At 36.8% G+C, this 25,126-nt stretch overlaps 1 protein-coding gene and 1 pseudogene across 2 annotated transcripts; both read left to right on the top strand.

Moving 5' to 3' along the window:
• The first annotated feature begins 315 nt into the window (after positions 1-315).
• LOC113109741 (protein FAM196B) lies at positions 316-13,509 on the top strand. 2 transcript variants are annotated; one of them, XM_026273483.1, is made up of 4 exons: positions 316-997; positions 3,238-6,070; positions 6,341-6,415; positions 8,897-10,125. In XM_026273483.1, the coding sequence occupies exons 2-4, from the start codon at positions 5,085-5,087 to the stop codon at positions 9,531-9,533; spliced, it is 1,698 nt and encodes a 565-aa protein (XP_026129268.1). In that variant the 5' UTR covers positions 316-997; positions 3,238-5,084; the 3' UTR covers positions 9,534-10,125. The 2 variants fall into 2 exon arrangements, 1 of the variants encoding a protein (XP_026129268.1); XR_003293010.1 differs by lacking the exon at positions 8,897-10,125 and adding an exon at positions 13,262-13,509 and having other exon boundaries at positions 317-997.
• Positions 13,510-24,635: 11,126 nt separating this feature from the next.
• The window catches only part of LOC113109467 (poly [ADP-ribose] polymerase 14-like), an 18,330-nt pseudogene continuing 17,839 nt past the window's right edge, over positions 24,636-25,126 (top strand).

The following is a 25,126-nucleotide window of genomic DNA, read 5'->3' as shown; positions in this document are numbered from 1 at the left end:
TTATTTTACTTATACACTAATGTATATAAGATTCATATAAGATATATAAATAAAATATTTGTATATTACATCTGTAGAAATCATATTATTACCACAATAAAATACCTTATAAATGTCATTTGTAATTTTCCCCCATTCCCTTTCTTAAATCAGTTATACAGGAAATAATATACAGTAAATCACATGTTATTACACAGTGGACAGGTTTTAAATCTGAACAGCCCCCTAATAAAATCCATTTTAACATTTATTTGTGTTATTTTCTTTGAGTTGACCTACCTTCAGCCATTTTAAAATAATGGTAAATCACATTTAACAAATAACATTTTATTTCACAATGGACACGCTTTATGTGCAAAGCTAAAAATTCCTTTACTACATCCATCAATCTGTTTTTCTGTAATGTTGGTAATTTTCACACAACCCCTTGGCATGCAGAACCTCTCTCTCTCTATCTCTCCCTTTCTATCTCTCTTTCTCTCCCCACCCTGCCTAATTTCAGCTGAATTTAGGATGCCTTTGACCTAGCACTGGATATGCATATGTGAAACAGGGTGAGACAGAGAGATAGGTTGAGTGACAGACAGGAAGAGTGACTCAGAGAGAGAGAGAGAGAGAGAAAGAGAGAAAGAGAGAGTGCGCAAGGCTGGGGACACTGATCAATGAATCTATGTGCTTGCTACCTCAGCAAGTGAAGGTGAGAGCAAATCAAAACAAATGAAAAGCAGATGCCTCTGGAGAGAAGCAAACAGCCTCCAATCAGCCTCTGAGGGAGGATGATTACTGTCTGCGGAGAGCTAGAGGAGTCACTGTCAAGGCAGGTGCTGTTTGAACACAAGCTCATGTGCGGATTTGAGTCATCTTAGAGTCTCTCACTGCACCCACTCACTGGACAACAAGACCTTTTGTGGATACTGAAACCTATAGAAAAATACCTGCAACATGGCAGGAAGATTTGGGGGGGAGGGGGGGTTTGAGTCTCAGGATGTAACTGCAGGTAGGTCCTTGTTTATGTACAAAATAAAAGTCTATTGTTTTGTGCTGTGGTCTGTATAACATTTCTGTGCGATGTAACTGATTCCAAGTGGTTAGTCGCTGTGCCAGAGCCGTGGCCTAGCGGTTAGCGCATGAGCTGAGGCACTCATGTAAACGATGCAACTTTGAATACTGCTCGCAACATTTCTTGATCCCATTCCTCTGCTTTTATCGCCGTCTTTTTGTGATAATCTGCAATAAAAGGCTGCATGATTATTGTGATATCTAAAGGAAAGACTGCAAGTCTTGTGCTTCATAGACTACAATCTTTCCTAGACTAACTTCAGGCTGTTGTCATGTGTGGTGCCCCAGCCTGGTGCCACCCAGAGGGGTCAGCTTGACATCAACAACAGAACATCAAGAAAGAGAGATGCTAGGGGGAATGAACAACAAGATGATCTGAAATGTTTGCACATTCAAGGCTGGGGGCTGAGGGAATGTGTGTGTGTTCACTGGAAATGTGTAACAGTAAGTGCTGATTGGAACGTGATTCACATTCACAACATAGTTGCAATGTTTATTGTGAAGCTCAAAATACCATAATTCTTTCTATTTTTCCACGCCATGATGAAATTTTTCAAAAGCATACATAAATGTTTTTTGTTGTTGTTGTTGTTGTTGTTGTTTTTTGTCATGGAGTGGGATTTAATCTCCTTTCATCCCAAAAACCTCTCACAAACCTTTCTGATTTTCATTCATTTTTAAACTACTGTCCAAACACTGAATAAAGTTAGTATAATGAAAAACGAGTGACTGCAAATGTAAATAAATATATAAAATTATATAAATAACCAAAAAGGAATTTATCAGCAGTTCTCCAGTAATAATAAGAATAAGAATAAGAATAATGAGAGCTGTTTGATTGGAGGATAGTTTAGATATATATATAAATTATCTTAAATATCTTTATTAATTGTACAGACAGGCTGTTTTTCTTTTTTAGGCAAAATGCCATGCACAAACGCATTTTCGAAACATTCACTTATTAAGTCACTTAATAAGTCACTGATAAACACCCTCTTTGTCAGGCATATTATCAAGGTGGCCAAGGTGGGCTGAATGAGAGAAAGGGCAGTCGAGCCTAACTGGCAGGGGGCCAGGTGTAGCAGCGGAAAAGAGAGAAAGTCAGGTCAGAGCAGAACAAAACGTTTGTCAGTGTGTGAAATATTTAATTACTCACACACACACACACACACTAATGTTGACACTTTAACTCAGAGCAAACAGACCACAGTTTCTCTATATTCCTGGAAACTGGACATATTAATGTTTTGCATAGATAGATCAGAAGTAATGCAGTCTGTTACAGCACACTTGTACCCTCTCTCTCACACACTGTTCTTTTGATCTCACTTTGTTCTCTCTCATCTTTTTGCTTATTCTTTCCAAATTGGATTCATCTAGTTTAGGCAGGAAGGTCTTTTGTACAGTCTGTTATCAGGTCTTGTGCTCTGGAACAGAAATGTCATCTCAGAAGCACTGCATGAGTTTTTTTTTTTCTTCTTCTTCTTTTTCCTCACACGTCTCATAATAGATTGCAACCACCAACATTGTGCATTTTCATCCAATGCCTTGATGTAATGTATTCATTTCAAATGTAACTGCAGGCGGTAGCAGATGGTTAATACTTTGCAGTTTTTATTATGTGGGTCATTGTCAGAAAACAGTGTAATTTGTGCTACGTGAATGTGTGTTCCCCTGACTGACTAATGATATCATTTACAGAATGCTGAACTTAGTCGCATTAGATGATGGATTTTACTAATAAGTGTGCAATGCAAATGAAACAACGTATATATATTAAATATAAATAAATATTTCTGACTACATTAAGTTTATTCAAATTAAAACATATTGCTTGTACTATGTAGTTTTTGCCCTAAAATACTTAATCTTATGACTTATGATCTTTCTATCTATCTACTTACCTATCTATCTAACCCTATCCTTAGCCTAATTCTAACCCCATATCTATCTAGTGACATAAAGCCCCAAAACATTTTAAATGAAACTGTGCTTAAAAAAATGACATGACAAAAAAAATAAAATAATAATAATAATTTAAACAAAACCAGCTGCATTTTCTGAGCATGTACCATGTATCAGGGTATTTGTAGCCAAACAACATTCATTGCTATTCACCTTGTTCTGCCCTTTTCAGTCTATTAACTTCCAAGAGTTCTCCTTCTCTTTCCACCTCAGGTGCTCCATAGTGGTCAAATGCATTAATTTCCACTCAAGTCTGCCTGGACCAGTTATACTTGAGATGGGTAGACGGGCAGCTGATCACACCACTCCAGTGCCAGTTCTAGGAGAGCCTGCACTTGTAGGAACACGCATTTGGAGGAGCGTGGCAAATGGGACCAGTAGTATGGCTGCCCTGACACTGTCTCATCACTGTAATGTCGGTGTGCAAACATCACCTGCAATGAGAAACAACCAACTACAGCTAAACGGCAAACATGTGGATGCTTGTAGAAGTCGATCAGAAAATAAAGTGATCATCCCACCTAATGGCCACATCCCAAACAAAGCTGGTAAAAAGGAGGATAATGGGAAAGAAAAAACGAAAAGTATAATTTCTAAACACAAAAGTCTGGAGACTAAAATGAAAAAGGGTGTGACTTTTGAGGGATTGGAGAGGGATATTTATAAAAACATTAGGGAAGGAATTCAGTGCCATAATTGTGCAACCAGAACCAGTCCTCCATTGGGTGTGGATAACAGCAAGTTAAAACAAAGAAGGAAATGTCACTTCACCAATGGGAGCGTGGTTGACTCAGAGGTAATAGGTGGGATCAGCAGTGAAAGCTGTAAAGGGGAGGAGTCTACCACAGGAAAGAAAAAAATGTTACCTACTCACTCACCTCCTCACAGACCTCCTGTGACCATCTGCAGCACTTGTGGAGGAAGACAGAATCCAGCACCTCCTGGACTCTACAGCCAAATAAGGATGATTACACAGCCAACTTCTGCAGGTTCTCTGGGACTCCAGTCGAGACATTCATCCCCTCTTTACCCTAGGAATGACGTGCAGGAATGCACGCAGATAGGAAGGCACACCAGCTGCAGTGCTACACAGTCAGACCAGCACCTCATGAGTCCTAACCTTCATCCTTATCTCAACATGAATATAAACAAGGAATGGCCATTATCTCTGCTGCCTGCTCAGCAGAGTGAGGAATCAAACCTCACTAATCATCACGCAGTCAAGGGGGAATCTAGTGCTGACATACACATTAATCATACCAGTCGCTCATCGGCTCTAAACACACACATTCTTACTGTTACCGTGAAAGAGGATAGAGCCTCAACAAAGGTCTTAAACACACACTTGAACGCTCACAAACCTCACAACTCTTGTCCCCGCAGACCTCCTGTGACCGTCATCCCTCCACAAACACACAAAAACAGCCTGACAGAGAAACTAGAAGCCACACAGGTGACAAATGCCAGAACACCACACACAAACACTCACTTTAGATCATCTCACCAGCCACACCCTCATGAGAAACAACCAACTCAAGGAAACCAAGTCGCACCTACACACTCAGAGTCCCCCCAGCCACAAAATGAAACACACATCAGACCTTTGCAGACTACTATGAAACAACAAATGTTCCCCCAAACTAGCACACCGCAGAAATCCAATGCACTTTCGAAATGCCCACGGTTAAATCAGACAAGCACACTTTCAAAATCCCCTGCCTGTTTTAATTTACATCCAAACGTTAAACGCCAAAGTTGTGTGAATGAAGGTGTCGTATCCTCCACTGCTTCAAACATTCACAGACCGCTTCAATTCCCTAATGGATTAGAGTCCAAGTTTGACACGAACACTAAACCATCAATGTGCTCACACACAAATTTCGGCATTAAACCTCAAAGCGGGACGGCAAATCTGTGCTGACACGGAGTCAGAATCCTCACCCTGTGATTCACGGTCACATTCTGCACTGGTGACACACACACATAAACTCTCAGGGCCTCACGGTGAACCACGTCACGCATCGATACACAAAGGCACTTCTTCGCCTACTGACACGCACATGGAGGCTTCCCACACATCCACAAAGCGAACAAACACCAGTGGAACATCACTGCAGGATATATCTCTGCATAAAGACACGCTGTCATATCCTTATCGTGAGTCAAAAAGCCAAAATGACACTCGTTTGTTTTCACATGCCCCAAATATGTCAACCCATCACAAAGCAACACTTACGACACAAACAATCAACCATCAGAACCTCTCAAATTCATTTACCGCCACTCAAACGGAGGTGGAGGTGCATTCGTACACCAAAGAACGTTCTCAAACAAGCCCCGGGGTCAAAGCAGCCTCACACGCTTTGTGTGTTCATTCGAAAACGCCACGTAGGCAGACAGAGCCTACGGTTTTCAGACACTGTGTCCTGAATCAGCTTAATAATGACACTCTTGAGTCCTCATTACTAGCCATCTCTTCCGCTAGGGCTTTTCCTCAAGCTACAACACACAACAGGACTGAACAGAAATCTTGGAGTGACTCAGAGTCAAAGAAACAAATTGATATTAAGGCAGCGGAATCAGAAGTTAAAATGACCAATGGCTCCCAACACTCGCGTCAACCTCCAAACAAACCTCCTCCTTGTCGACCTCCTAAACCTTCCTCTGCACCTCCACAAGCACCTGCTTTTAAATTCGTAAACGGGAATCTGAATGTGGCCTCCAATCAAAACCCACGTTTAGAGACCTTAGACACTTTGCCTGCAGAGCACGCACAGAAAGATGGGAGTCACCAGAACTCAAAGACGCAGATGGAATCTCGTTCTGAAGAGGCTGGGTCCATCCCAAGTGAACAATGTTCCATAATGCACGACCATCCGGATTCTGCAGTACGGTTGCTGCCTGCATCCCCTAAATGTGGCAGTGTGCGGGACCCTAAGCGTAGATTAGAGATGGTGGAGGCGAGTCTGCAGTCAAACAAGGAAAGAGTCACAACTCTGCTCAACATCATCCAGGACCTGGAGATGAGCCATGCAATCAGCAAAGGGTGAGAGATTGAGTTATTCCAAGATTAGCAGATAATAGACAAGTGTGACTGGCAAGCTGGATGTGTTAAAGGTAATTGTGAGAATGTTTTTAGAGCCGAGGTGCAGGGGAAAAGGTAGTTGTAGTTTAATTTGATGCACATTTGATTTTATCTCCAAGCGTATGTCACTAAGGGCTATAAATGAGCTCTAACTGCATTTATGGATGTCAATGTGAGGCATACTAAAATAATGCCTTCTAAAATCTTTTTCCTTGCCTGCTATTTATGTAGTCTGCGATGTTGTCAGACTGGCCAAGACCTCAGTGACTGTTCCACCTGTCAGAAAACTGCATGTGCTGTCTATAGGTGAGAGCACCCAGTGAGACTACTAAACATTTTGAAGGGGTAGTTCTCCCAAAATTTACAATTCTGTCATCATTTACACACCCTAATATTGATCAAAAACTGCAAGGCTTATTTCTTCTGTAGAGAGCAAAAGGAGATATTTAAAAAATGTCTCCATATTTCAGAAAGACAGCATCTCAAATTATCTTCTTTTTTTTTTTTTTTCGTCTGATTACAGGTTTAGAACGACATGCGGGTGATTAAAAAATTACTGAATTTTCATTTTTGGGTGAACTACCTCTTTAGGCATGAACTTTAGTACTTTACTGTGTTATCCAATTCAGTACAATTAGATTCACATTCCTACATTTCCAAAGACATTTTTTTTTCTGTGTTTTATTAATTAAAAATAATAATAATAATAATAAAACTATTTAGCGTTTCTTACATTTTTAGAACAATCTTTTGTCATTATATTATATCATTATTTGTGCATTGTAAAGTTTAATAATGTCAAAATAATAGTAGAAAAAACTTAGATTTTACTTTTAATTACACACACAAACAAATATTTGTTGATAATATTTATAATATGTGTGTGCACTACCATTGAGAAATGAATACTTTAATACTTTAATAATCTTTGGCAAGGAAGCATTCAAGTTGTTGAAAAGTGAAGCAAAGGCATTTATAATCCTGTTCATTTGGATTTACTTTTTTTTTTTTAATCCTAAAAAAAATCTCAATAGTGATAATAGGAAATGCACCAAATCAGCATATTAAAATGATTTCTGAAGGTGACGCTGAAGACTGGAGTAATGAATGGTTGTGCAAATGCATGTAATTCCAAGGGGGGAAAAATAACTACAGGTGCTTCTCAATAAATTTTAATGTCGTGGAAAAGTTTTTATTTTTTATTTTAGGAGTTCAACTCAGATTGTGAAACTTGTGTATTTTCAATTAAATTCAATGGACACAGACTGAAGTAGTTTAAGTCTTTGGTTTTTTAATTGTGATGATTTTGGCTCACATTTAACAAAAACCCACCAATTCAACAAATTAGAATAGTTTATAAAAGCAATAATAATAATAATAATAATAATAACATTTTTAGTGAACTGTTGGCCTTCTGATAAGTATGTTCATTTACTATATGTACTCAATACTTGGTAGGGGCTCCTTTTGCTTTCAATACTGTCTCAATTTGGCGTGGGATGGAGATGATCAGTTTGTGGCACTGCTGAGGTGGTATGAAAGCCCAGGTTTCTTTGACAGTGGCTTTCAGCTCATTTGCATAGTTTGGTCTCTTTTTTCTCATTTTCCTCTTGACAATAGCCAATAGATTCTTTCCGGGGTTCAGGTCTGGTGAGTTTGCCGGCCAGTCAAGCACAGCAACACCATGGTCATTTAACCAACTTTTGGTGCTTTTGGCAGTGTGGGCAGGTGCCAAATTCTGCTGGAAAATGAAATTAGCCTCTTCAAAAAGCTGGTCAGCAGAAGGAAGCATAAGTGTTCCAAAATGTCTTGGTAAATGGGTGCAACCAACTCCGGCAGATGACATTGCTCCCCGAATCATCACAGACTGTGGAAACTTAACACTGGATCTCAAGCAACTTTGCTAGCTATGAGCTTCTCCACCCTTCCTCCAGACTCTAGGAACTTGGTTTCCAATTAAATATAAAACTTGCTCTCATCTGAAAAGAGAACTTTGGACCACTGGGCAACAATCCAGTTCTCCTTCTCCTTAACCCAGGTAAGACGCCTCAGGAGTGGCTTAACAAGAGTAATATGACAACTGTAGTCAAATTCCTTGATGCGTCTATGTGTGGCGGCTCTTGATGCCTTGACCCCAGCGTCCATTCTTTGTGAAGTTCACTCAAATTCTTGAATCGATTTTGCTTGACAATCCTCACAAGGCTGCGGTTCTCTTGGTTGGTTGTGCATGTTTTTCTTCCACACTTTTTCCTCTCACTCAACTTTCTGTTAACCTGTTGGATACAGCACTCTGTGAACAGCCTGCTTCTTTGGCAATTAATATTTGTGACTCATCCACCTTGTGAAGTGTGTCAAAGATTGTCTTCTGGACAACTGTCAGTTCAGCAGTCTTCCCCATAATTGTGTAGCCTAGTGAACAAAACTGAGAGATCATTTTAAAGGCTCAGGAAACCTTTGCAGGTGTTTTAGGTTGATTAGCTGATTGGCATGTCACCATATTCTAATATGTTGAGATAGTGAATTGGTGGGTCTTTGTTAAACGTGATCCAAAATCATCACAATTAAAAGAACCAAAGACTTAAACTACTTCAGTCTGTGTAAACTGAATTTATTTAATACACGAGTTTCACATTTTGAATTGGATTTCTGACATAAATGAACTTTTCCACAACATTGTAACTTATTGAGAAGCACTTGTATGAAGCATGAACAATCATAAATAGAATGCTCTCTTTTCTGTCCCTACCTTTCCTTCTTCCCACTTTTCTTATTCACTCTTTGGACTAGTGTGGAGTATGACTTCCGTCAACAAGAGAGAAGATTTAAGGAACTCCTCCAGAGTATGTGCCCATCATCCCCAGAGAGGAGAGAAGGATATGAAGGATCTCTTTCTTTACTCACCTTACTTATTCAGAACCACAAATTACACCAGCTAAATGCAAATATTATGACCCAAAGCCAATCTGGAAGTCAAACCCACAGTCAGCCTCAGATTATTTCTCAGATTAAGTGTCAGATTCGGGCTCAGTCTCAAACTCAGCCACAGCCACAGATTCAGTCTCAGCATCAGGCTCAGCCAGAGATTGAGTCTCGGATTCAGCATCAGATTCAATCTCAGCCACAGATTGTGTCTCGGATTAAGCCTCAGATTCAATCTCAATCACAGATTCCGTTTCAGCCACAAATTCAGTCTCAGTCACAGATTCCGTTTCAGCCACAGATTCAATCTCAAAACCAGATTATATCTCAGATTCAATCCCAGACTGAGATTCTGCCTCAGTTTCTGCCTCCGATTCAGATTATGTCTCAGATTCAGTCTCAGGCTCAACCCCAGAATCAGTGCCTTTTCAAGGCTAAAATAAAAAGGAAGAAATTATGCAGGAAGCTGTTTAGCTGGCTGCCACACAAAGTCCAAATGAAATGACTACATAATGCCAAGTATCTGATTTTCATGCATGACTCTCAACCCTCTGGTATGTGGAGCCACAACTCCTTTTTCTCCTAATGCAGTTGGAAGTCTGACATATTTTGTGGAATGGAGCAATATAACATGGCATTCTGTGACTAACCTACCCAGGAGGATTTAAATTATGAAACTAGTTTTCCTTGGAAAATGAACTTGTACAACATTTACTTAAAAAAATTGATTATACTATTTCTCTACAGTTACAATGAACATGATGCTTGCCTTGACTTATGAAGGGTTTTGCACTTAAGATGCTTTTTAGTCATTATGAGTATATAGTTCATCACTTCCTTTTTGATCTACCAAACGGACAACTATCATCTGTTAAAGCCAGAGGACTGTGATGGGACTGACATATGGAGCTTCAGTGGCTACATTTTAGTGAAATAAACCACAGATTCAAGGTTATGCAACAAAGATGGGTGTTTTGCCTCTTTTATTTCAAATCCATGCAGCCTATATTCCTCTGCACACATAAATAGGCAACTTTCACATGAAATAACACAGCAGTGTTAAAATGCAAAAACTTGCATTTTAAAAAACTTAACCTCCTAAAATCATAACGTTAATATTATATATTATATAATATATACATATTATATCTTATAATTATTTTCATTCGGGTTGTTGCTGTTAATATTATTTTATTTTATTATTATTATCTCTTGTTTTTTTAATATTTTTTAACTGCAATTTTTTGCTTTTTATTTATTATCTGCATATCATACAGTATATCAATCCAAATATACTGTATATTCAATCGTCTGTCCTTGTGCACAATAAGGACGGACAGGCAGTTGGTCTGAAAGCAATGAGCTCCACTCCTCACATTCCCAAAGGAAAGTGGACGCATACTTCAGGTCTCCAAAGCCCTAAATAATATGGCTAACAGGCTTTCTTAAAAGGCTTTGAGAGTTAAACAATGACATGTTGCAAGAGCCAGGCGAAGCATGAAGAATCTATGATGAATTAAAAGTTTGGCTGCCCGACAAACTCATAGCTTTATATGTAGAAGCACCCACTTAAACACAAATCCACTCCAGAGCTATTCATGCCCTGGTAGCTTCCTTTGATTAATAAGCTGTTGCCAGGGGCAATGCACTATTTTGGAAATAGATTCGGCTTCAACTTGGTATCCCCACAAAACTGAATCTCTGCAGTGAGTGTAATATGACAGGAGCCCAAAATGTCAGCATCTCTCCACAGCTGCACTCGAGGGGTTGGGTTTTCTCTCCATGCCAAAGAGCAAGTGGACCTAACAGCCAGCCCTGATCCGAGAGAGAGCAGGCAAATTCAATACCTTTAGCTGTTGTAATACACTCCTACAGACCAGTGGCTCTGGAACAAAACAAACCAGAAAGGTCAGCATTACTAAGCAAGTCTGCATGCATTTGTCAGGAAGATGAGGTCACTTTTAAGATGTTGTATGCTAGTTTAATCTTCAGTTTGCATGTATAATGTATGGTTTAGATAAAAAAATGAATAATTTATTGTTTACAGTTCAGGCTATGTTGTGTTTAAAGGCCATGTACCTGAGTGCTATGCTTGCTAATGTTCATTATACAAACCCTGAAATATTTAAGACTAAAAACAGTTTAAGTGACAGTAATCAGCATCAGAAACACAAAATACAAATATGACTTCCAGATTACAGATCATTATAAAGGGAGAATACTACAGAATTATGGGCTCTCTATCACCATCTGTGGTTGAAACATAAAATTGCAAGTTACTATTGGAGGAGCAAGCCTTGTTCTTGCAATATACATGTGATGATATAGAAACAGATCTGACCGCACATGCACACACACACACAAACACACAGACACATACACATACGACGCGCAAAACTCCACATTTGAACATTCAACAGCAAATACATAAACTACTAACATAACATACAGTAGCTGATTCAGGAGTGCCAGATTGTCATAGCAAAGTCAGAATGACCTTCTCTCCCAGGTTTATGAAACAGTCATCCATAAAATGCATTGCTGTTCTGTTGTAAGTAATCTTAAAGATCCTTAAATGCATCTACTATCGGAAGGCCAAATAAAGTACTTTTGCTTTCGTCTAGATACACACAGCATCTCCCTGACATGGTTGCTTCAACACTATAGCTGCTGTTACTGAAACCACTCCTTCTTTCTTTGCGTGAACATTTGGGAGGCGCTATGCAAATATTTCCACATAGTGACGTAGACATGTGCGGGCATGTTTGAATGAGCCTATTTGACAGAGTCTTAACTTTGATAAAGAATATCTCTTTGGATTTGAGACTTTAGTCTTTGCAGCTTTACAGATTTCCTTCATGCACCAAGAGCTTGTAACTTCAGAGAGAAAGGAAAAATGTAAATTGCATCATATGATCCCTTTAAAAGAAATCTACATCATGAACCCAGTTTGTCGCTGGGCCTGTACCCTCAAAGGGACATCTTTGTTCCTTCTTTACCCCTAAAAGGTTCATACTAGTACCATAAGATAACATATCACTATACTCGCAGGTTAATATGCAGCAATTTGGTGTAAAGAGTGTGGGAACAGCCCCAGTGACAATATTTTTTTCCTCTATAGTTGCAATTGTTTTTTTCAATAAATTGCAATCTAAAATTAAGCTCCATTATTATAAAAATCCTACTACAAAAAATTCCAACAGTATCCTGCAAAAATGTAGGTCAAAATTACCCAAGGCTGTAGTGAACTGAACTCTACATCTCCACATTTTCCAAATGGGTCAGATGATGTGATCCTGTTTATTAGTCTGTTAGTCAGAAGATGTGCAGTGAAGAGTAGACACAGGTAAATCCTTTCTCTCTCTCTCTCTCTCTCTCTCTCTCTCTCTCTCTCTCTCTCTCTCTCTCACTCACTCACTCACTCACTAACTGTATCTCAGAAGTCAACAAAGCATTAATATTGACTGTCAGCATTTACCACAATTATACTGCACATGCTGAATTACAAATGTTTAGGGTTGTTTCTGTATGAAGCCTCTGATTCTCACAAAAGCTGCATTTACGTGATCAGAAATATGATAAAATATAATATTGTGTAATGTTATTACATTTGAAATTAACTGTTTTCAATTTTAAGTTTTAATATTTTAGAATTTATTTCTGTGATGCAAATATTTTTCAGAATCATTACTTCAGTCTTCAAAGTCACATGATCCTTAAGAAGTCATTCCAATATACCATTCAGATATTAAATATATCTGCTTTATATGTATTTATTTACTTTTGGAAAGTATCTTTCACATTAAAAAAAAATAAATCGTACTGACATTAAACTTTTGAAAGGTATGTGTATGTAGTATATATTGGAAATATGCTGAGTAAATAATTAAATAAATATTGTACAGTGTGTGGAGGGGAAATATGAAGTCTCCCCTTCTCTCTGTTCAGTCCTATTGTCGTTTTCTGTTCTTTCTCTTCCCCTCTTCTTTGCTTCATCTCTCTCTCTCTCTCTCTCTCTCTCTTCTCTCTGAAAAGTAGAACAGCCCTGTCCTATCACTTCTCCTAAAAAAAGGAAGCAGACATGCTTCTGTAACTCAGATGGATGATGCTTGGAGACAATGTATGACAGGCCACGTTCTCTCTGACCCTTCCCAGGGGAGCTTGTGTTTTAGTGGGGGTGGGACACAAGGGTGTACTAACTCTCTCCTTTCTTCTCCCGGTGGGGTTCTCCAGAGGGGGGTGCAGATCAGAACAGCATGTTCCTCTGGAGATATAAGGTCGGTATTTTGTAGGATGAGAATATGATATGACAGACTGGAAGAAAGGGCCACAGCTTACACACTTCTACACGCACAGATACTGACACGCTAGAAAACTAAAAAAAATATTGGACACACACACAGCCAGAAATGGATAAACACATAGCAAACTAATAGCCATTTCAGTGTAGGGGCTGATCTGAAATCAGTCAGCTCACTAATTTTGCTGCCCTAAATATATTGAAATATTCAAGGAAAGGTCCTGACAGGCAGAGGGCATGATGATAGCTTTGTGCTCACGGCTCCAAGCTGTTTCAGGAGAGGTTGTACTTTTGGTGTCAGTGTGGCTAAGATGTTAGGATGAACCAACCGTTGAAGAGCCAATGAAATTGCAGTCCTGCTGTATCACCGTTTTGCCCCTGAACCAGACATTTAACCTCATGCTGCTTCAGGTGAACGTGACATACTGGCTTAGGTCGCTTTGGATAAAACCATCTGTTTGCAGTTATTTTTTAAGTGTTTTTTTTTTTTTTTTTGGTTACTAGGTATGGTTACAAAATGAACTTTCCTATTTTCTATTCTTAGTCTGAGTTTGAGTATAATTTAGAGAGAATAAAATCAGTAATACCATGGATAATTATAGGGCATGCTGAACTGGCTTTTGAATGTCTGTTACAAAAGATTTCAAATAAATGCAGTTCTTTTTTGTTCATCACATAATTCTGAATAAAAATGATTCTACAAAAATATCAAGCTTACGCTGTTTTAATATAATAATAATGAAAGAAGTTTCTTGAGCACCAAATTAAAGGATCATGTGACAGTGAAGACTGAATAATGCTGCTCAAAATTAGCTTTGCCATTACGGAAATGCATAATATTATAAAAAGAGATGTAAATAGAAAACGATATTTCACATTATATTTGCTTTACTGTATTTTTGATCAAATGAAAGCAGCCTTGGACCTTCAAAAAATATGTAAAAATCTTACAGGAATCAAACTTAAAGTTAAAGTTTGTGTGTGTGTGTGTGTGTGTGTGTGTGTGTGTGTGTGTGCTCTTGTTTTTGTGACATATCAGGACACAACTCTGTATAATGACACGGGTATGATACAGGTATTACAAGGAGAGGGTGACTTATGAGGACATAACTCATGTCCCTATTTTTCAAAATGCTTAATAAATCATACAGAATTAGTTTTTTTTTTTTTTTTTTTTTTTTTTTGAGAAAGTAAAAATGCACAAAGTTTGCTGTGAGGATTAGGTTTAGGTGTAGGGTTGGTGTAGGGCCATAGAATATACAGTTTGTATAAAAATCATTACGTGTGTGTGTGTGTGTGTGTGTGTGTGTGTGTGGTGTGTTCCACTGCATGAAAAAAATAATAATAATTTTTTTATAAAAATTCTAAAATGATCTTATTTTATGTTTCTACGGTTTACAATTAGGCTGTCATATAGCCTAAACGTTTATGTGTAATAAATTTAATGTTGAATCATAAAATATTTCTTTCTAAAGCTACTATTTGTAATGTCTACTTAATAGTTCTCATTTAACACAAAAATAGCTTTAAATAATATTTTGGGGGTATATTCGCAGCCAAATGTAATGCAGAGTGAATTCGACTGATTAATCGACACATCATGTAATTAATTCGATTTTTTTTTTTAAAATCAACTGACAGCCCTAATATATATATTACCAGCCAAAAGTTTTTGAACAGGAAGATTTATAATGTTTTCTAAAGAAGTAATTTAATAATAAATGTTCCCTGAGCAGAAAATCTGAATATTAGAATGATTTCTGAATTTAAATATCTATAAAATAAATAATATATATTTATAACTATTTTTTAACTATATTTTTACATGCATATTTACCAAATAATAATAATAATAAGTAATAATATTATTATTTCATTCTGCTTTAAAGGCTAAAGATGAATTGTTTTAAGCTCTAGTTTAAAAATAAATAAATAAATAATAATAAGAAGAAAAGAAACACATACCCTTTATCCAAGGTGCCTTACAAAACAGCAGTTTTCTTTTTTACTTTGTAAAATTAGGTTATACAAAAGATAAAAGAAGCCTTATGTTTTGTTTTGTTTTTCACCAAACTGAATTGAGAAATGAGGTTCCGCACACACTTTCCCTGTCTTTCAAGCGTCATTTGGATGGCATTGGTTGAGCAATGTTGCTGTGTCGGCCTGCACAAACAGATGCAGCAATGCAGAAAGATCCACAGAACCACAGTGTTTACACTTTTGTTGGAAATCAATTTTCAAACAGCTTACGTAAATTTGTCTCTGCACATTAAGCTGGAATGGGAGAATGTACAGCATTTTAACTTTTAAAAAATTACCCACATCACGTCCATTGAAGAATTTCTTTGACAGAGGCTTTGCTTTAGTTCTCTATAACAAGGCATCGGAAACAGAAGAATGTTATTCAATAAGAGCTTTAATCGTGCTAAACAAGCACAGGAGGAATCTCTCTCCTCTCTCACCAAAGTTAAATCCCTTTAATTTATTTACTCAGAATATAGAACAATAAACAGCTAGAGACTTGCTATTGAGTCGACAACCTCATTTTGCTGTTTGTTTTACGTCTTAATATCATCTCGATTCAGCTGTTGATCTTTGCAGTCCACTCTTTGAGCGGTACAAGAGGTCACGGAGGTCTGGAGTTGCTAGGTGACTCTGGACAGGAAGATCAGAGAGCAGATGTGACTGGAGACCCTTGACATCGAGCTTAGCGCACAGACGTCACTGCTCGTGTTTGGGCTGGTTAATGACAGGCAAAGAGTAGAGGCTCCTTCTGGCCTGTTTGCACACACACGCATGCTCAGATGAGAATGATATACTTAGACAGGATCTAAGCACCAGAAGATATTTTGAATCCCTGTTAATTGGCCCAGAAGAGACACGGAGCGAAAATAATCCCGCTGACAGGAAACGTCCTTCAAACAAACACAAACCCCTGCAACGTAGATGCCGAAATGTGAATCATTAGAAGGAAACACTGTCATTTGCAGAGTACCATACTGTAGGTGTTCAAATGCTGTATGAAGCTGCTTTTCGCTCTTTCACAGTATTGCCAGGTATTTCTCTGCAAACTGATTGAAGGTCTTCCGCAACTTGATGAAACCTTGTATGTTTTCTGTAAATATAGAAATACAAGCCTGACTGACACAAGTAACAAAAAGACACCTAAATATTACACACACACACAAAAAAATTAAGCTCTGTAGATTAAAACATATGAAACTTAATGTGTAATAAAACTTGTTTTTTTTTTCTGTTTTGTTTTTTTTACAAAATGTGTATATATACTAATGCATTTTACTATTTCAGGTTGCATAAATCAATAGTAGTTAATGTATTATGAACTAACATGATTTATAGTTAAATATAATATAAAATCACATTAACCTAAATTTCAGAGTCATTAAAGACTTTGCTAGTTTATATGGTAACACTTTAAAATAAGGTTCATGCATTGACATTAACTAACATTAGTTACAATATTTATTAATCTTTTAAGAATATTTTTTTTTCTAAAAAACATGTTATTTAAATGTTATCTCAGATCCATTAAATAATTAACAGGTAAAATGTTTGATTTTATAACGTTTTAAATATTGCAATTAACAAGCATTGTAATTGTTAGTTGAAAGTTAACTAACATATTTAACTAACAACTTATCAGCTGCAGTAATAACTAATAAATTAAAATAATCTTTCTTGGAATCCTTATCACTTTGATTAAAAACACACAATGTGCATAAGCAGTGCATATTAAGTGTAAACAGTGTAAATGTAACAGCGGGCTGTGTTTCTCCTGCATACTAAGGGGCCGTTCACATATTCGCTCCTAAAAACGCGTGGAAAACGCTAGGCGCGCCGCTTTTTCCTTCTTTCAAAGCGCTCGGGCAGAAGCGCTCCTGAGGCGCCTGCCTTTGCTAAGCAACCATGACATGCTCTCTCCATGAAGACGCGGAAATTTCAGCAAAGGATAAATGGATTTGCAGCACTAAAAATCCCTCGCAGTAGCTCTGCTACTACATTTATTTCAAAATGGCAATCCATTTTGAAATCAATATTATCCAAAGCTATGATCAGCTGTCACTGATCTATATATATAACTATATTATAGATCAGTGACAGCTGTTCCTTCATCTTGGCTGTGTTTTCAAAGTTGTTACGGAAAAGGATGAAGCTGATTGCTTAGTTCTTGTCACATGACCCGCGGTGCGCTTGCGGCATTCTGAAAAGTTCAGATGTTTTTAACTCGATGCGGTGCGGACGCGCCTGGAAAAAACTGCGCGTCGCTTCCATTATGAGCGCGCATGCCGCGCACCTACATTGGAAATAACGAACTTGCGCGCGCAAAAGACGCGATATGTGAACGGCCCCTAAAAGAGCTGAGGATCCATACAGAATTTCAGTATTTCCTTTATAAACAGGCACACATGATAAAATTGTTATTGGAAAGCAGCCACATCACGTGACAATTGCTACAAACATGATCACCATAAAATCAAATATATATGAGCTATGGCTCAACAGCACAAGAAACAGAAGTTGGACCACAAACTTTATTTGCAAACTGCTCTAATCTTTCTGTCAGTCTTACTGAATGTAAGATTTTTAAATATCTGTCACATATTTGGAATTTGAATCAATCCTGTTGGGGGACTTTTGTCATGCAATGGTTGAGTAGCAGTTCTCTCATTACCCTATTATTTCATAAAATATTTCAAACTAAATAATGCAACTAAAATCTTGCTTACTGTGTTTATTTATTTATTTATTGCTATTGTACTAGCACCTAAATATGAAGGCCGATTCCCACCGTGAGATAATAAATAAATAAACAAATAAATAAGATAGTTATGACTTTTATGAGTTTATATCTTGCCAATTTTTGTCTCTTTTTTTCATCAGAATTCTAAGTTTACATCTCAATTTTTTTTGCCAGCCATGGCATGCATTTTTCCCCTCGTAATTTTTTCTTGTAATCTGAGTTTATATCTTACAATTGTGACTCTTTTTTTCCCCCTAAGAACTGTGATTTTGTTCTGAAAATTAGAATTGTGAGATATAAACTTGCAAACTAACAAATATTAAACATTTGTTGAGAAATTTCAATATACACGCTGCAACCTCTTAACATACTGCCACTGTATGGTATTCTGGGGTAACAAATCAAGCGTCCTACACTGTACATATCTCTATCAAGCTTTTAGTTGTTTCTGAATTGGGTAGCACATGATTTCTATGAGAAGGTCAAATATTATATACTGTATCAAAGACTTCAGCTTCTCTGTTACACATCAAATGGGCAATGTTTCCTATAAATCAGTTTGAAGATCAGCGGATCAATGATAACAGGATCAAGAAAAGGAGATTACGTATTTACACATTTTGCATATGTCTAAAACAGTACCTTGTGGTCCCGTGAAAAAAAGAGAACTACTGTAAGTCAGTGTGTATAGTGATTAGAGAATGTTAATTTCATAACATATTGTAAATACTAAGAGTGACAGAGGGAGTGGGAGACACTGGGAGGGAATGCAGAGGTGTGAAAAAAAGGAGGCAAAAGTAAACAGAGGGCAGAAGCACTGAAAGACACTAACACAAACAGACAAGCATTTTCTCGCTGTTTCAGTGCTGTGGATACCAGCTCATGCAGGAATCAGGAGTTTCTACTTTGTAATCATTATTCACCTGCAGAATGTGAGTTAAATTATTTCACTGCTCTTTAAGAATGTTAATGTTGTTTTGAGTACATTTTTATTTTTATTTATTCATTTATTATTGTATTTTTTTTACAAGAAATAGTATTAAAAAATGTCTTTAATTTTTATGTATAAAAAGTTACATGAGCACCATTTTATCTGAAAAAAATAATAAAATAAATGAAATAAAAAAATATTTTGTAATGTACTGTAAGCTTTTCCCATGAGTGGTTCTTTTTATTATAAGCAAGTGCTAAAATATAGATGATATTATTATGTTGTTACATTTTTAGGCTACAATGGGCTGACATAAACCATGGAACATAAAAGAAACATCTCAGTATTTTTTGTTCATGCAGTGAAAGTCACCTTTCAAAGTACCTTTCTTTTATGTTGTGCAAAAGAAAGTAAGTGTTTCAGGTTTGAAACAACATGAAGGTGAATAATGACAGAATTTGTTTATTAATTATTTTATTTTTGGTGAACTATACCTTTAATGTTTTTAATGTATTATTTAATGTAATATTATTATTATTATTATTATTATTATTATTATTATTTATAAAAAAATTATACTGTAAAGAAGAAACTAAAACTACCAGAAGGTGGTGGAAAAAAAAAGACTTTATTCATTCAAACTGATTCCTTTAAATGGCTGATTCATACAGAAATAAAGTAAACAGCTCTATCTGTCACAAATGACACCCTAAACCCTCACGGTCTTCTGCCTTGTCCAAATACCCACACTTGCAGTCTTGGCCACTTGAGAGCACGTGTAATGACAGGAAACGAATGTGCAAGACTGTACCAGATCTTTAAAATGGCAAAGCGCACTTTCCTTAACACACACTAAATCTTGAATACCACCCAGAGCACTATTCAAAGCTAAGTGTATCCCATCATGCAACATGTTCTGGAAATAAATTGTGATACTTTTTGCCGAGTTTTGCATGAGAGCTCACAGAAACCTTTTCAATGTAAGTTAAATATTAAAATAACAGTAAAATATTGCTTATAATTTGGTAGAAAAAAAGTTTTTATGTGTTATTGGCACAAGAGATGAGAAGTGACTGCCGGGTAGAAGTCGGCTGCGTAGCTCACAGGCTTGCTGGCTCAGCAGAAGTGTGCATCGAGGGTGCATAGTGGCCACAAAGGGGTGATCTTGATGTAAGCACCCTTCTGAAAGCTAAAATGACAAACGGGAAACCCTACGGTCAATTATAAAGCAAAAGCATGGGCTGACCTGATTAAGTGCAAAGATTTGTCATTGTGAAAAGCACAGTGAATCACATAAGCAAACCCAAGCAGATCTGTTTAATATAAGCAAGTGATAAAATATAGATGTTAGTGTTTGTCCTACATTTTGGAAAATCTGCAGACTGCCACCTGGTCATTTATTTGGGATTCCAAGCAAAGCAGCTAAACACTGACAAAGGTGGCCAGGTGGTACAGTGTGCAGAAATAATTATTAGTTCTCATCATTGTTTAAAGAGAGATAAGTTATCATTATCATCTGTTCAGGCTTCACGTCAGCCAACTGAGACTGCACACCTTTAGAAAATGTCCAGCGGTATCATGGCTATAATTTTTTATCACGCTTCAGGCAATGAATATCCTGTGTGTTTATATTTTTAGTTAAGCTTTTTTGTGTAATAGACAGTTTGTTAGTTATTTTGGTGGCTGACAAGATTGACAGCGGGAGTGCAGACTCTCAGCTGCTAATTGCAGCTCCAAGAGTTTGATTCACTGTTAATTTCGGGGAGAATATTGTCATCAACCTCATACTTGCATTCAATTATTTGAGCATGATTTACCACGTGAATATGCAGTGCATGAGCACAGATTTCTGTGCGTGTGATCCTCTCTCAGTAGAGGTTGAAAGAAGGACTTGTATAATGTAATAGATCCAGCTGACCAGTTAATGTTCATGATGTTTAAGGAAGTAAAAGGTATTTATCAGGTCTAACAGGACAAGAGACAAGTGTATAACTTGCTTGGAATTTTGTCATGGAAACATATTTCAGCTCATGTTTCTACACTGCAGAGAATGCTGAATGAAAGCGCCTTAATTGTGCCGTTGCTATCAGCCGTCTCTCACCTACATTTATGTTTATGTGCATTCCTTGCAATCTGCCGTTTTTCAGACCTCTGCCATAAAGGTGTGAAATGAAAATGCTTGTTCTTGTGTAAATATGTTCCTGTGGTAACAAACGCGTGGTTAAAAGAGGGAGAGAGATTACAGTCTTAACTACAGGGAGATGCCAAATCAAATATACGCAGAAGAAATTATACAGAGCAAATTGATATTGCCTTATCTTTAGTCACACTTATATTCAATTTATCTACCTTTGACTAAAAGACATCCTTCCATTACAGATTTCTCCTTCACCTACAACCATATTTTATGTTTGCATGATCATGCATGCATGTTTGATACATTTCTCACATCCTGTTCAACCACTTTGTGCTGTTAACTTCCGTTTAAAAGGGGTCATATGATGTGATTTCAATTTTTCCTTTCTCTTTGGAGTGTAACAAACTCTTGGTGCATAAATAGATCTGTAAAGTCGCAAAGACTAAAGTATCAAATTCAAAAATATATTCTTTATAAAGTTAAGAGTCAACCACTCCCCCCTAAAACGGCTTGTTCTAACACGCCACCACATCTCTGTCACTATGTGGGAAGATTTGCATAACACCACTCAGATGTTCACGCAAAGAAAGAAGGCACAATTAATTCTCTCTGTTGCCGCTGCTGCCATGTCATGGAGTCATTGCATGTTTTGTTGTGAAAGCAAAACTATGTGTTTGACCTTCCAAAAGAGGATACTACTAGAAATCAGTGGTTAAGTTGTATTTCAACACTGTTCCAGAACAGTCCAACCCAAATATTGAGATGTGTGCTGCGCATTTTATGGAGGATAAGGACTGTTTCCTGATCAAGTAGCCTGCGATGCATCTGTGGCACAATGGTTGTTTCTATAAAGTTAGGCAGTTCAAACGTTGCAAGGACAGTCTGGTGCTTCTGACTCACAGCTTGTAAGTACGTCATTTATACAGTATTTAAATTATTTGCCAATGATGATTAAAACGCAAGTTTTGAGCAGTGTAGAGTAGGCTTGTTTCTTGTTTCTCAGATCACAAATGCAGACATGGTTTTATGTTTACGCAGCGCGATACACAATGCAACGCTTAAAAAGACAGTCATTATAATCAGTAATTATGTCCCAACTGGATGCAACAAATGCTTTGTTTGTAATGGGTTTTATTGTTTTTTTCTCGTTTAGTGATGTCTGGATCGCGGACTAATCTTTTATTTAACCGGAGCTTCTTAGTGAACCGGTCAAGTTCATCAAATCAAACTTAATCGTTTGAAATGGTTTATGTCTCCAGTATGCACTAATCCACAAATTACTTGAGTTATTAGGTTTATAAACATGCCTTACACTCCCTCTGACAAATAAACCAATAAAATAAGCCAATATCCCGAATTATTCAGTTACTCCTAACATGACGGGATGAAAATGACCCAAATGGAAAAGAGCTTGCACTCTTCCCAGGAAACTAGAAATCAGTATTCAGAACAAATATACATTTTTTTTCTAATCACACAATTACTAATAAAGATATAAATTTGATTTGATGGTAGTACTAATGTACAAACATCCCAGAGTTTTTACATGAATATCAAAGGAATATGAAATTGTATGGTCTGCTTATTGTTTCTTTCTTTCTTGTGCAAACATGTCAGTTGCTGTAAAAATCTACATGAACACCAATGACACAGTGATAATGTGCTTTTCTCTTTTTGTAAGTATCTGTGTGACCCACTGTCATCTCTTACTGTGATTTTATCTCAACAGTGTTCATCAGTCGCAACTAATGCAGCTTTGAATGCAAAATAAAATAAAAATTAATCAACATCCAAGCACCGCTGTGACTTAAATTCAAAATGAATGTAAAAAAAAAACAAGAGAGAAAAGAAAAAAATAAGCTACAAATGAAAGAGATGACTTATTCTCTGATATCTTGAATAACTCAGGCATTTTTGTCCTTGGAGTAAACAGGGGCCAAAGTTTTGCATTCAATTTGCATTCAATTTAGATTCAGATTTGCATTACATTTTTTTTTTTTCTTTGGTGACCTTCCAGAAGACATAATGCCACAGAAAATCAGACAAGCGCATTCATTAACATTTCTTTGTGCCAACACATAAGTTGCAAATTATGTATGGCAAAGAATAACCCAACCCAGACTCATGGAAACACATGCCTGTGGCGACATTTCTTCAAGATGATAATACATTGCTTCTTGCAACAATTTCAAAGTAAAATGTCCAGTGAGTGAAGTTAAAAGCACATATGAATCTGGCAATGTTCTATCACATTTTATTGTTATAAATAACATGGCAGTTCGGAAAATAAATATCTGGTGTGTGGCACTAAAAGGTAATGCTCTATCATGACTTAAAATAATGTAAATACTACCCTAAACTAATGTCATTTACAAGAGTAAAAATAAATAAATAAATAAATAAATAAATACATTCTAAGGATCCATGTAATTTTAGCTTGTAAAATATATATATTAGACTTATAACCAAGCACACCGCAAGTGCAATTTTCTACGAGGTATGTGTGTGTGTGTGTGTGTGTGTGCGCGTGTGTGTGTGTGTGTGTGTGTGTGTGTATATATATATGTATATACATATATATATATATATATATATTATATATATATATATATATATATATATATATATATATATATATATAATATACATATATATATATATATATATATATATATATATATATATATATATATATATATATATATATATATATATATATATATATATATATATTTATATACACATTACAGACCAAAAGTTTGGACACACCTTATCATTCAAAGAGTTTTCTTTATTTTCATGACTATGTAAATTGTAGAGTCACACTGAAGGCATCAAGATCTATTTGAGCAAGAAGGAGAGTGATGGGGTGCTGCGCCAGATGACCTGACCTCCACAGTCACCGGACCTGAACCCAGTCGAGATGGTTTAGGGGTGAGCTGGACCGCAGACTGAAGGCAAAAGGGCCAACAAGTGCTAAGCATCTCTCGGGGAACTCCTTCAAGACTGTTGGAAGACCATTTCAGGTGACTACCTCTTGAATCTCATCAAGAGAATGCCAAGAGTGTGCAAATCAGTAATCAATGCAAAAGGTGGCTACTTTGAAGAACCTAGAATATGACATATTTTCAGTTGTTTCGCACTTGTTTTGATGCCTTCAGTGTGAATCTACAATTTTCACAGTCATGAAAATAAAGAAAACTCTTTGAATGAGAAGGTGTGTCTAAACTTTTGGTCTGTATATATATATATATATATATATATATATATATATATATATATATATATATATAATTTATCTTATTTTTTTTCTGTAAAAGGGAATCAAAGTTGTTGGTTTTGAATTGTTCTATTGGTTATTCCAGCACTTTTTTTTTTTTTTTTACATCGACCTAGGTTGCTAAAACATCTGATTAATAGGTCTATCATCTAAATTGTCTAAAAATAATGATTGTTTTCAAAAATGGTCTCCAAACAATGCCACCATCTCCTATTGGTAAGTCAAATTTGAGGCTAATCTCAAGCAAATGAGTTTCACATTTCCTAAGGTTATAAATTATTTATCCAAATTACTGCTTATCAGATTATTATTATTTATTATTTTTTTCTGTAACCATGTTCTTTTCTTGTAGGAATGAACATGAGCTGATGACTACAGATGCTAATATTATGGCAGTTTTATAGTACCCAATAGCTGTGACAGACTTTGCTGCTAGGTTTGCTGGTACCTCTGGTCACTGCCATGCTGGAATTACGCAATGGGAGATGGCCTCTCTGGGGTTATTTTTGTAACATATACATCTCTCTGGATGTGATGCTCTGCAGTGCTTCAATCCTCACCCTACTGGCCATTAGTGTAGATAGTCACCTTGCCATTTCTAAGCCTCTGTTCTGTCCCAGGAGGGTCACACCTTGTCGGGTGGTGATCACTCTGACTGTGATTGGACGTGCTCTCTAGCCGTGTCCTT

This window comes from Carassius auratus, chromosome 10, assembly GCF_003368295.1.
Source record: "Carassius auratus strain Wakin chromosome 10, ASM336829v1, whole genome shotgun sequence".
NCBI classification, from domain to species: Eukaryota; Metazoa; Chordata; class Actinopteri; order Cypriniformes; family Cyprinidae; genus Carassius; species Carassius auratus.
This window is presented reverse-complemented; position numbering and strand designations above follow the sequence as displayed.

Bases quoted from the DNA above. Each gene is read 5' to 3' on its own strand.
- LOC113109741 (XM_026273483.1), top strand. From the start codon at position 5,085: ATGGAGGCTTCCCACACATCCACAAAGCGAACAAACACCAGTGGAACA. The intron at 6,071-6,340 runs GTGAGAGATTGA...CTATTTATGTAG, and splicing joins AGCCATGCAATCAGCAAAGG to TCTGCGATGTTGTCAGACTG. The intron at 6,416-8,896 runs GTGAGAGCACCC...TCTTTGGACTAG, and splicing joins ACTGCATGTGCTGTCTATAG to TGTGGAGTATGACTTCCGTC.